Here is a 12,093-nt window from a genome sequence, read left to right on the forward strand (position 1 = left end):
CCCTCCTTCTTACTTAATAGTTTTAATATGCGTAAAAGAATAGAATTCTGTATCACCTTCCACAAATCTCCATTAATCAGAAGATGGTGACTTAAGTTCAACCCAGTTTGGTTTGTCCAGGCCAACAAGGCAATTGAAGACAGACACTTCTAGCACCACTTAATGGGATGACCATATTGGCCCAAAACGACACAAACGTCGGCCGGATTCCAAGAGGGTAAGCAGCAAAATGTCATTTTGCTGAAACATCAAAAATCCTAGCATCAGCAACTGACCTGCAACTCTAACTCCACGGTGTGTGGCCGAAGCAGGTGAGGTGAAATATTAACACAGTGGAAAAGCCTGACGTTTGGCGGTGAATTAAAATCCTCCAGTTTCATGAAGAACTTCTGAAAGTGCAGCTAAATTTCCTTCATCATGATGTCCATGGGTTTCCAAAAGCTCAACATGGATTTTTATCTACGTCGAGTATTGCCTCTGAAAATTGAAGGAACTTTGAATCAGGCCACCTCCTCTGCTTGTTTGTTGATACCGGGGGAGAAAGAGAAGGAAAAAAATATGTGGATGTGTTTTTGACACAGAGTCAACATTCTTACCCGAGGCCTTGGCAAGTGCAGACAGAAACAAAGGAATCTGCAATCCCTTCCACATAACCAGTGTAGCAGCAATGATCCTACAAAGAGACAAGAAACGAGTAAGTCAAGAAAAAAAAGAACACAGGACATGTGGATATTTAGCCTTTAGTTACACGTGTGTACTTGATCACACTTTTTTAAAGGGATAAGGCACTATTTTTTCAAAGACACGCTATGGAACCCTAAAAGAACCCTGAAGTGTTCATCGGAAAAAAAAACATCTTCACCCAGCTGAACTACCAGATGCGTGTGCATCAGTGGACCACCCTAACATGTGCTTCACGGGCCCACATCCCTGGAATTCTAACCAAGTTCAGCCTCAGCTGCAGGGATGGAGGGAACAAGGTCCAGGCAGCTGTGGTCGCCTCTCGAAGCTCAATAGACAGGGCTGACACACTGTTATCCATTCCTCTGAACACGCCACCTACAGCAACAAACTATTTTTCCTGGATGGATAATTTTTGCTACATTGTATTTCTACGACTCGTTTTCCTTATTATTATCTGTCAAAAACGTTATTTTATAATTATGTCACATGTTAACCCTTTGTAAAATATTTATTGTACATATTTAGATGTTGCTATCCTGGTTTATATGATAATAACAATACAAATACAACATTTAGATAGCAACAGAATTGGGTGTGTGCGTGATTCAGAAGCCAACTGTGTATACATGGGCATCTGTGGGGGGGTGGTCTCACTATCCTAATAAAACTACTGGATTTGGGTGGCAGAATCACGTGAATTGTGGGGTACTGAGTACAATTCCACACTATGTGACACCTGTCGTCCCAATCTGGGTTTTCCACCTAACTAGCAGTAACTCATTTCCACCAGAGACCGGGGATGGTTGTGGCAACCGGGCGCATGACAGAGAGGACTCCTCAGGGAAATCGTGGTCGATCAGAACTCATCCCTTTCTCTCAGTTACATTAGGCTCACACAGGGAAAGACAAACAGAAGCAGAGTACAGTCCAATAAGGTTTACCGAAACAACTGCATCTTAGATAAAATGTCATGTATCGCAATAACTAGGATGATGAAACGCACTAGAAGCAAAATTGTGACAAGAAGAGTGAAACACAAAAACAATCCCACCATAGTGTCACTAGGAATAATAACGATTTATTTCCTACCTAAGCTATGTTAGAGCATGCCGTGATAAGCCCTAATCCACCCTTCAGGTTTCCCTTTGGGAAGACATCATCCCCCATACCTGAGCAAGGAAGCCTGTAGTCTAAGAAGAAACCGTCCCCAAATTAGGCCTGGGATTCGGCAGTCTAAGCAAGCAGCTGTAGCGAAGACGTGCAGCAGTCAGCATGCAGTCGTGGTCATCTAGCTGGAATCCACCCCACCGGATTTAGGTAGAGCCTGGTGTGTAGGCTCACAGTGCAGCGTAACACTAGGGCTGCAGTAATGTTACGCTGCCTGCACTAATACGGCTGTGGCCACCGCCAAAAACAGTCTGGGTCGCCCACCCCCCTGAAAAATGTCTGCAAATGCCCATGGGCGTATATTGCATATTCTTGTATGTGACACACCTACCTTGTGATGACGTGGCTGGGTGATCAGTGTCCCATCTTCCAGATAATGCGATTCGGTGAAATCTCTGGTGAGCAGCTCCCTACAAACAGGTAGAAAACATACCAGCATCCGTGAGCACCCGTGAGTAATGATAGTTCATTAATGGCATTATACCCCTCGGCCTGCTTAGAAGAACCACATGTTCACTTCAAAGGGTACACTGAAGGTGGCATCACAGGACACTTCATTTTACCACCTCTAAAGGGATTTTAAGGATAGTGACATCACCTGCTCTACAGTGCTTGATTGGCCATTATATATGCCTATTCACCAGAGAAGAAGAGTTTAGTTAAAGTTTAGTTAAGATTGAGAGGGCGGATACAGCTACAACAGAAAGGTCAAGGAGGTGACTAAGCCTTAACTCCTACCTAAATTTATAGAGACACATTTGTTATAATCAAAACCAATAAACAAGAAATTCCAAATTTAAGAAAGCCGCATCGCTATACCTCTGTGCCTCACACTGCCAATGCACTGGTGATAAGGCAGCCATGGTGACTTACCGGCACGGCTGAAGGCCTTGATCTGTTTTGAGTATTGGCATGACAAAGCTACAGGATTTACTCTGTGGATACTGCAGGCATAGGTCTTTGGTTCAGGGCCTGGCAGAAGGCCAGACCCTGTTTCTAGTAACAAGAGGCCATGAGCACAGGTCATATAGCTTGGATGTAGACATACTATGCAAGTACTGTCAATATGAGAACAGGCACTGGCATGGCCAAAAGCTAAACCTGTACCCAACGTAGCTACTCATGTCATTCTGAATACATTCTGCAGCGGCAAATCTTTGGTAGCTAAAAATAGTTCTACCTTTAGGTCCAACAACATTTTTAAGGTCGCTCTAAGCATTGAACGCTAGCCAACCATTGCACAGATTAAGCCATCCAAATCAGTTTTTTAGTGGCATTTTCCACTTTCCTGGGTTGTGCTCTGGTCCACCCGGAGAGGCGTGTTTGCTGATGATGTCTCTCAATGGCCCCACAAACATCTATATAGAATTGTTTGAAACTCAAAATTGTTTGCTGAAGCACCCACTGTCCAATCTGAGATCAAAATTTCACACCATCAGCTTGGTCAATCAAAGACGTCTCTCGCTTCTCCATCTGAATCTGCATTGAGAAGTTGGGATGTGTGGCTTCCCATTGGGTCCATAGTCTTGAAACAGCCTAATTTTCATGCTTTGTGATACAGCCAACCACTTCCACAAACTGTTTATAACTTATTTGTTTCAGGGGCATTGAACATCTTTGAGCATGATCTGCAGCAGCACTGTGAGGTTTAAGAAACCTTACAGGGAGTGCTGCTTCAAATGGGCCGGTGCTCACAGGTACCGAATAGCAGTACTTTAGAATGTTCTCTGCTTGGGAACCATGTTGTTGCCTTGGACAGGGACAGACAGGCAGGCTCAGCTGTGATTTGGGGAATAGCAAGTCTTTCAGAGCAGCCTGTGGGCGCCACTCTGACAGCCCTGTGCTGAGCCACTCCTGATTTATTTGCATTGTCTCAGGCTATCAGTGGGTTAGGAGGTTCAAACTCACATTATGATTGACAGTGCAGGGTCTGCTATATGTGATGCTAGATATGCGCTGCCTGCTGTGATTCTGTGTTTGTGGGAAATGTTTGCCAAGATTAAGCAGCTAGGCCACAACAAGAGTCAAGACACTAGCGGAAGGGTAAGTATTAAAAACTTGTCTTGAATGATTTGTGTGTGTGCTTGTGTGACTTTTGTGGGTGTGTGTGTCTCGCCCTAAGTCTGTGTGAGACAGAGTGTGCCTGAGAAAGTGTGCTTGTGCGCATGCGCGAGTGTGTGCTTTGCTCACCACTGGCCCTGGTGTACGGATGCTCTTCTCGACAATTCCACAAAGTGGGAGCCAAAGACAGATACAAAGAGGAGAGACTCTCAGACACCGCAACGAACAGAGATGAGGCAAGGAATGAGGCTCAAAGAGAGGAAAGAGATGGGAAACAGGTGAATCAGAGAGAAACTGTCCCATGGCAAAGTGGAAAGGATCAGAAGCGAGAGAGAAGCATTCTGATCCAGGAGAGGAGCGGCAGTGGGAGTAGGAAGATGAATGCACATAGGAAAAAATTAAGACATCAATCGATGTAGAGAAGGCAGACAGAGGAGATGCACAGAGAAAGGGGGACAGAAAGGGAGAGAGAGAGGCACAGACCCATCAAATGTGGTTGAGACACAAAGACAGAGAAAGACACACATTTTGTATATTAAGTTCCTATTTGCAGATTTCCAATCAGGTTTCTGCTCTTGCAGCGTTGGTCGTTTTGGAACAAGCTCTCCACCACTAGAATCTGAAGTATCCTGCTGCTCTGAATTTATTAGATCTATTTCCAGCTTTTGATACCAAATCATGGTTTGTTTTAGTTTGGGCATCAACTGGAACAAATAAGAAAGGCCCTGGACTGGCTTTACTCATTTCTCGAGAGGTCCACCCACCGGATACAGATGGAGCATTTGTTACCTTTCCCATGAGGGTTGGTGTGTAGAATCCCCCAGGGATCTGTGCTTTTCACCGTGATATTCAAAGCCTATGTGGTTCCCACTGTCCTTATATCTTCGGCCCGTGGTCTTCAGCATCAAATGCACAGAGGCAACACCAAGATTCTGGTAGACTTATCCGACAATGCTTCAGATCAGAATTCCTTCATGGTATGCTTGCAAGATTTAAAAGCATTGATAACAATCAACTACTTATGCTTAAATCATGGACAAACTGAAACACTTTTGCTAGACAGCTCTCAGCCTACTTTTCTTGGTTTGACTGGCACTCCAACTTAGGTCCTTCCCCCAGAGCAGTCTTGTCTGTTTGGAAGCTTTGGATTGTTCTTGACTCTAAACTTTGCTTCGATCCTCCGGTTCCTTCGGTCGCTAAAACCTGCACATGTCTACCTTTGTAACATCTCCAAGACTGGGCCTTTTTTTAGCACTGGAGCATTGACCAAATATGTTCAAGGTGTAACACTTTCTAGGCTTTTTTTCTTCTCAGGGGTGTAAATGAATGTTCCCTAGAAATACACAGAGGTTATGCCAGAGGTAAAAAATTGGATCTCAAGATTATGGCCCAACAGGCTGGCGGTACCTTTCCCCAAAATATGACATTGGCAGTATGGCTCAAGCCAAACTGCCAAAGCACCACTCCGTCCGCCAGGGTAGTAACAGCCGCCAGGCTGGAGACTTCAGTCTCCAGCCAGGCGCCCATCACGGTCTCACCCGTGGGATTATGATCCCGCCTACCGCCATGGTTTTCATGGCTTCCTTACCGCCATGAAAACTATGGTGGTAGGCACTATCAGTGACAGGGAATCCCTTCCCTTTCACTGGTAGGGGTCTTCCCCGCCCCACTCCCCCGAGTCCTCCCACACCCTCCCGCTCCAGCACCCGCAACATACACGCACATTCACGCACCATCATACACATGCATACACACACATACCCACATCCACCCACGCATGCATACATTCATTCACACACACATCCACTTACATACATACAGGCACCCACGCATTCACACAACACAACATATACGCACACTACCAACAATGCATGCACACATGCATTCCACACGCCGCACACCCGCATGCACGCACACACAAACATACACCAACACCCCCACACACAACACCCCCTCCCCTGTCAGAGCACCCGACTTACATTTTGTGAAGGGGTCCTCTGGCAGGAGACGGGATGTGGTGCTGCTGCCAGCAGCAGCGTCCACCAGCAGAACACCACCATGATGTATCATGGGTCATGATACGGTCTGCGGCGGTCTACTGGTGTGGCGCTGCTGCTGGCAGCAGCGCCACCTTACCTCCGTCCGCCGCCATGGCCGCAGCCGGAATTCCACCATCCTTCTGTTGTACGGTCATAATATGGCGGACGGCAGGTAGCAGCGGCGCTGGTATTTTGGCGCCCGTCGCCACGGCGGTAGGTGGTCAATACCGCAGTTGTCATAATGAGGGCCTATATTTGCACTGGGGAAATTTGATCATATTACCAGATATTCGATTCAGATGGGCTAAAAATTGAGGAACACATTAAAGTGAAAGATCTATGCGCCTTACTATTCCAATCAGTTTCACTTCCTTCAGCACTCGTAGGCCTTACATTTCTCATAGGACTCTAAATTGGTTCTGCCTAAATGATGCTAAAATGTTGCAGGAGGCAAGCTACTGATTCCAGGAAGGCTGAAACTCTGGTCACAAATTCCTCCAGATTAACACCATTGATGTGGATTTAGAAATTTTAAATTTCAATTGAAAACCAAAATCAGTGGAAGGCACCCGTCCGTAGGTATCGATCAACCTCTTTTGTATTGTATCGCTGGTTAATATTTTTATTATACTGTGTGACATTTAGAAGTTAATACGTTATCAGCATTCTTAGGCTTGTGTTCATCTGTAATACTGGATTTTATAGAGTGTTTCATTCATTCTACTGTTTTGTATATTTTTGCACCTCGAAGCTTCACTGTATTCCAGAAATGTTGCACAATATCAAATGTAATAACTATAAAATGAATTTTTAACTATATATTTGAAGCTGATATTCGAATGACCTTCGCTATGCTCTGTAAAAGTAGTGTAATCTGTACAACGCCCCTAACCTGAGCGGCAACACTGGTGGCCTGTAGGAGGCTGGCCTGGTTTGTAGTGGGTACCTTAGGTACTGACACCTTAATCCAGGTCCAGTTATCCCTTATTAGTGAAATCTAGCAGTGTTCTAGCAATTTAGGCTGATGAGGTATTGTACCAACAGGGTCCCAGTGAGACAGGCAAAACATACGGCCATACAGGTAGAAAGTGGGGGTAACATGCCAAGAAAGATGGTACTTTCCTACATAGATAAGGTGCAAAATATGTTTAGATCTGCTCTATACTGACAGAGATTGTGTTATTTTGTATTCTGCAACCCTCATGCGTCCAAGGAGGTTCTCAGGTGTAATTTATGAATGAATGAGGGTCTACTTGGGGGTATGGAAAAGGGAAAGAAATTGAAATTTATAAGTGCTGTTGGATACTTTAAAAATGATAGTCCAAGTGACATTATATTTTCTCAATTGCTTGTACGGCCTATGGATTTAAAAAAATGTGGGGGGATTGTACTGAAATATGCCTCCATTAACCCAAGAGGTTTTTTCGGCCGGTGAATCTGCGCCACTCCTGGACGCCATCAAGGTGCTTAGCACATCAGAAAAGTAGTGGAATATTTCAATAGCGTCCTTTCAGAATCATAGGCGTTACATATCAAAATTATAGAATTTAATATTTTGAAATCAAATTAAATGCATCTACTTTTTAATGAAGGTGTTTTATCTACTGAAACGATCGTTGTGGTTAGAATATAGAATTTTACAATTTTTTTAAATGTACAGCTAGATGGTATTGTGGCAGAAAACTAAAACACGTAGCTCCTTGTGAAAGACTTGGAATGCGTGTTTAGTCTCACATTAATGTTTATATGTAGTTCACACCGGATTCTGTGGCATCTTCCCTCAGGTGTGCAAGGCTCCTGTCTGCGGCTTGCACGGTCCATCATGTGCTCTCATGAGACCCTCAGTAGCGCACAGGTACTGACTGAGCGCACCCGCGGCGTCACCAGCAGCCAGGTATGTCAGTGATGCGCGCGCCCTTCATAGAAACGCAGTCCTGCTGAGAGCCTGCTCGTGGGACCGGCTGCTGGGAGGCCGCTGCATGTGCCGAAGGCCTCTTTGCAGATTTGATGGTAAAGAAATTTCATTTATGGATATTGTTCTTGCGTTAAATGAACATATTCATGTAGAGTAAATATGTATCGAATACGACACTTTTTTCAAAACGACACGTTTTCAATGCGCTTCTGTCATTGTCATCTAATATTTTACTAATCCAAAAATTGGCTGCCACGCCCACTGCTTCAATTCAAAGTAGCTATGAGTAGTAGTTAATGACTACGAGTTTCATGAAATTAGTCTGATCATGCAATTCACACAAATTCCACGGTCAAAACGTGTGAACACTTATGAAAGGTGCGTATTTATGTGTTCACGCGCATCTCCAAACTGGAAGGATTTCCACTGGTGGAAATCTGCTGCTGTGCGGTTCCTTTAAGGTACACATGTCCTGTTTTGTTGTTCCTGCGCGTGGGATACACTCCTGCAGATGGAGACCAGCCTTGAACTACACCCTCACTTTACACACTCAAGCCGGCCTTTGTCGGGCCTAACTTCAGAGTGGAAAGTGGGTGTGAAACGTGAAACATTATGCTATAGGGTTGCGAATACCTTCACCAGGGTGTGCCTTCCCAATGCCTACCCCCCCCCCCCCGCACCCAGTCCCACCAGTGGGCCCGAAGTAGGTCTCAATGATACTCACAGACCCAGCTTTTTAGAAGCTGAAAGGCTTTGTGAAAGTAACACGTGTCACAATCTCACAGCACCTCTCAGATGAAGAGAGAGAGAGAGTGTGTGTGTGTGTGTGTGTGTGTGGGGGGGGGGGGGGGTGCGTGTGTGTCGGTGTGTGTGTATGTGAGAGAGAGAGAGAATATACATTTATAAACAAGGGGCAGGTTCCCCATGAGGGCACATGAAAGGTGCTCTGGGGCCCCACCAGGCTCTGCAATGTAATGCCCCCCTCCGCGAGCTCCCTTCCAGGCAGGTGACTAGGATTATTTGCTCATTGAAAGGGAGTAACAGCCCCCCCCGTCAGTGAGGGTCCAATTCGCCCTCTGGACTATCAATGCTTGTGATATATGGCATTCCCAGGGGCCCCTCTACACCTTCTCCATGGGGCCCCAGCACTTTGCGCCCCGCCACTGGCTCATTGTGATGAATTTGTCCCGAACCCTGAGTGGCAGTGTCTCTGAAGTGACAGCTGAAGTGACTGCTGGGTGGGCGTCACGCATGCCTCCCTGGGGGCAATCACCTTGCAGTCCATCCATCTCTCTGAGACCTGCAAAGATGGCATCTTTAAAGTAGTTTCTCTGTGCAGAGAATGCGAAGAATGAAGACTTTGGGGTCAAAGGGCACGAAGGTGATACTCTGCTTTCACTATGACCGCTTTCATCCTCCCTGTTCAGGGACTGTACTCCCACACACACACCCTGGCTGTGTCTGCGAGCAGAAGTGATGGGCCACAGAGCCAGCTTCTACTCCTGGGCCAGCTCGTGAAAACCGAGCACCCACAAATCCATTCGTGTTCGCTGCCACTCACATTTAGGGTCCATTTTCAATTGTTGGGGGATTCACAATGAACAGTTCGAGCATGTCGTGACATTTATCAGAGTCGTACAATTACAGGTGTGCTCCCACTTCCAACATTTAATGTGTCCAGTGTAGGTTAGGAGGGCCGGGCCCACGCCAGGGTTTCAGAATGTCACAATAATGTACTTTTGGACACAATGAAATTGTAAATTGCATTTATATAGTGCTTACTACCCCTGGCGAGGCGTGGCAATGGGTGGAGGTACGAAATATCAGGAGGGCTACATCAAATTAGCAGAATCTCATAGCCAAAACGCAGAGGAAAAAAATATAGGGCCTGATTTGGAACTCAGAGGACGGGTTACTCCATCACAATGGTGACGAATACCCCGTCCGCCAAAATCTAAATCCCATAGGATAGAATGGGATTTAGAACTCGGAGGACGGGTTACTCCATCACAACGGTGGCGGATACCCCGTCCGCCAAAATCTAAATCCCATAGGATAGAATGGGATTTAGAACTCGGAGGACGGGTTACTCCATCACAACGGTGACAGATATTCCGTCTGCTGAAATTTAAATCTTATAAGATAGAATGGGAGTTAGATGTCGGCGGACAGGATATCAGTCACCGATGTGAAGAAATAACCCATGCCCGAGTTCTAAATCAGACCCACATTCTGGCAAGTATATAGAGTTGAGAATGTTTGCTATACATAACTACACATGTATTTATCGCAACAGTATATAGAGTCTTCAAGGTTTGTTGATATTGGGTTAAGAATAGGACATCTTTTTATTTTTTATTTTTTTATTTGTATTGGTCCTGCTGTTAAAACAGCCCCACCTTCGTGTGATAACAGACATAGTTACATGATATTTTTTATTTTGTTTTACATCTTTTTGTTCTTTTTTCCATTGTAACAGACAAAAGAGAACATAAGAAAACATCATATGGTTCATGTGCTCAGTGTGCATGACAGTCCCTTCCGCAGTGTCCAGGAGGATCCATCCTTCCATCCCACCGCTCCAGACTGGGCCCAACAATCTCCCAGACCAGCATCCCGTAGGATAGAGGATAAAGTATAGTCAGTCATTAGTCCTAGGATAACCCAGTCCCATCACTGTGAAATGCTAGATTCCGCTCTCCAGTTGTCCACTCCCTAGTCCTAATCTTCAAAGAATAGTACATCTTTGAATCAATAGTTTGACTACGATATTCTTGTAATTCTATATTCCTTACTCAGTATTCTGGACTGCAGTCAATGAAATGCAATGGCCCTAATTTACACAGTTACAGGTTACAGGGATGAGACCAACTGCACTTATGATGGACATCCTGAACTAGGCAAGCCGTGCGGAAATATCAATTTACAGATTTCACTTCTCCCTTTCCATAGGGGAACTATTTTACGTTTTAAGAAATTTCCTCCTCTATATCCCTATAAAATATATGTGTCTTCCCTTTTCCACCCTGGAAGGCCTTTACTTCTATAAGTTTTAGATTCACCTGCAGTTGAGGGGGAAGGAAACTACTTGTATAAAGTCTGTTAATCCCCATGGAAATATGAAAGACATTTTTTTTGTGTGAAGATAATTTAATGCTTATGTGCACAAAACATCTGTGAAACATCCCGGTCTAATTTCTAATGTGGTGTCCTGTTTCTAAATGGATGTGTTGGAGGTGGTGGTGGAGCAGGTGAGCGGGCCTGGTTACGGGTTTGACATACAAGTTTTGAAATGTTCATTGTAGGCCCGATTCACAAAAGCCTCCGCGGTCATGGTGGAGGCTCCGCACTCATGGCAGAAGCTCCGCAGTCGTGGTGGAAGCTCTTCACTGCAGCTTCTCGTTGCAGAGATGCCGCTATGAGTGTGGTGCCTCCGACACTACTGCGGCGGCTCTTCGTTAATCAGGCCTTCTAAGTTATGTTTACTTTGTTATTGGCTCTTTTTGTTATTGGCAAGCAGCACTGCCCTGGGGATTATGACCTCGTTCTCTGCCAGAGATTTCATGGCGGTAGCACCGCCATGAAAAGGCTGGTGGAGAACGGGTGCAGGGGGCCCCAGGGGATTACGACCTCGCTCTCCGCCAGCGATTTCATAGCAGTAGTACCGCCATGAAAAGGCTGGCAGGGGGGCCCCTGCTCTGCCCATGCAGACAGTGAACATTGTAGGGGTGCTGGTGCACACTGCATCCTACAGGATTGCCGTCGGTTCAATTACAAGCTGGAGACAATGCTGTAGGGTGTTTCCCGCTAGGCCAGTGGGCAGAAGCTCAGGTTTCTGCCCGCTGACCTGGCGGGAAACTCTTAATGGGCCCTGGAGGGAGGTAGCCACTGTGGCGGCAATCTCCCTATTGGAACTTCAGTGGACGTCATAAACTGTCCACTAAACTAGTAATGATGCCCTAGGTTTCTAAATTAACAGGGGACACTTCTGCTTGTAAGATGTAAAGAAACTTGATCTAAGCACTTAATATCAGGGAGGAGAGGAAAATGACCACAAGTCTTATCTGAAAAGAGTGAACTCAAGTTCACAGACCACTACAGCAATACAAGCGACAGCAAATGGCTTACCTAGTCACACATGTAGGATGTCATAAAGTACATGTCACACTTGGCAATTGCTTTTCACTTAACGTGCTTTGCAGCACTATCTGTGCCCAGGATCAGGCA

General features: G+C 45.5%; 1 protein-coding gene across 5 annotated transcripts in view; it reads right to left on the reverse strand.

Annotated features, from left to right (window-relative positions):
• ADAM33 (ADAM metallopeptidase domain 33) overlaps window positions 1–12,093 on the reverse strand; it is a 109,053-nt gene that overhangs the window by 53,468 nt on the left and 43,492 nt on the right. For all 5 annotated transcript variants that reach the window (XM_069205138.1, XM_069205157.1, XM_069205132.1 and 2 more), the window contains 2 exons: window positions 2,183–2,261; window positions 597–673 (listed from right to left, as the gene is read on the reverse strand). In XM_069205138.1, coding sequence (XP_069061239.1) covers window positions 597–673; window positions 2,183–2,261 — 156 coding nt within the window. The remainder of the gene's footprint in view (window positions 1–596; window positions 674–2,182; window positions 2,262–12,093) is intronic.

This window comes from Pleurodeles waltl, chromosome 1_2, assembly GCF_031143425.1.
Source record: "Pleurodeles waltl isolate 20211129_DDA chromosome 1_2, aPleWal1.hap1.20221129, whole genome shotgun sequence".
Taxonomy (NCBI): domain Eukaryota; kingdom Metazoa; phylum Chordata; class Amphibia; order Caudata; family Salamandridae; genus Pleurodeles; species Pleurodeles waltl.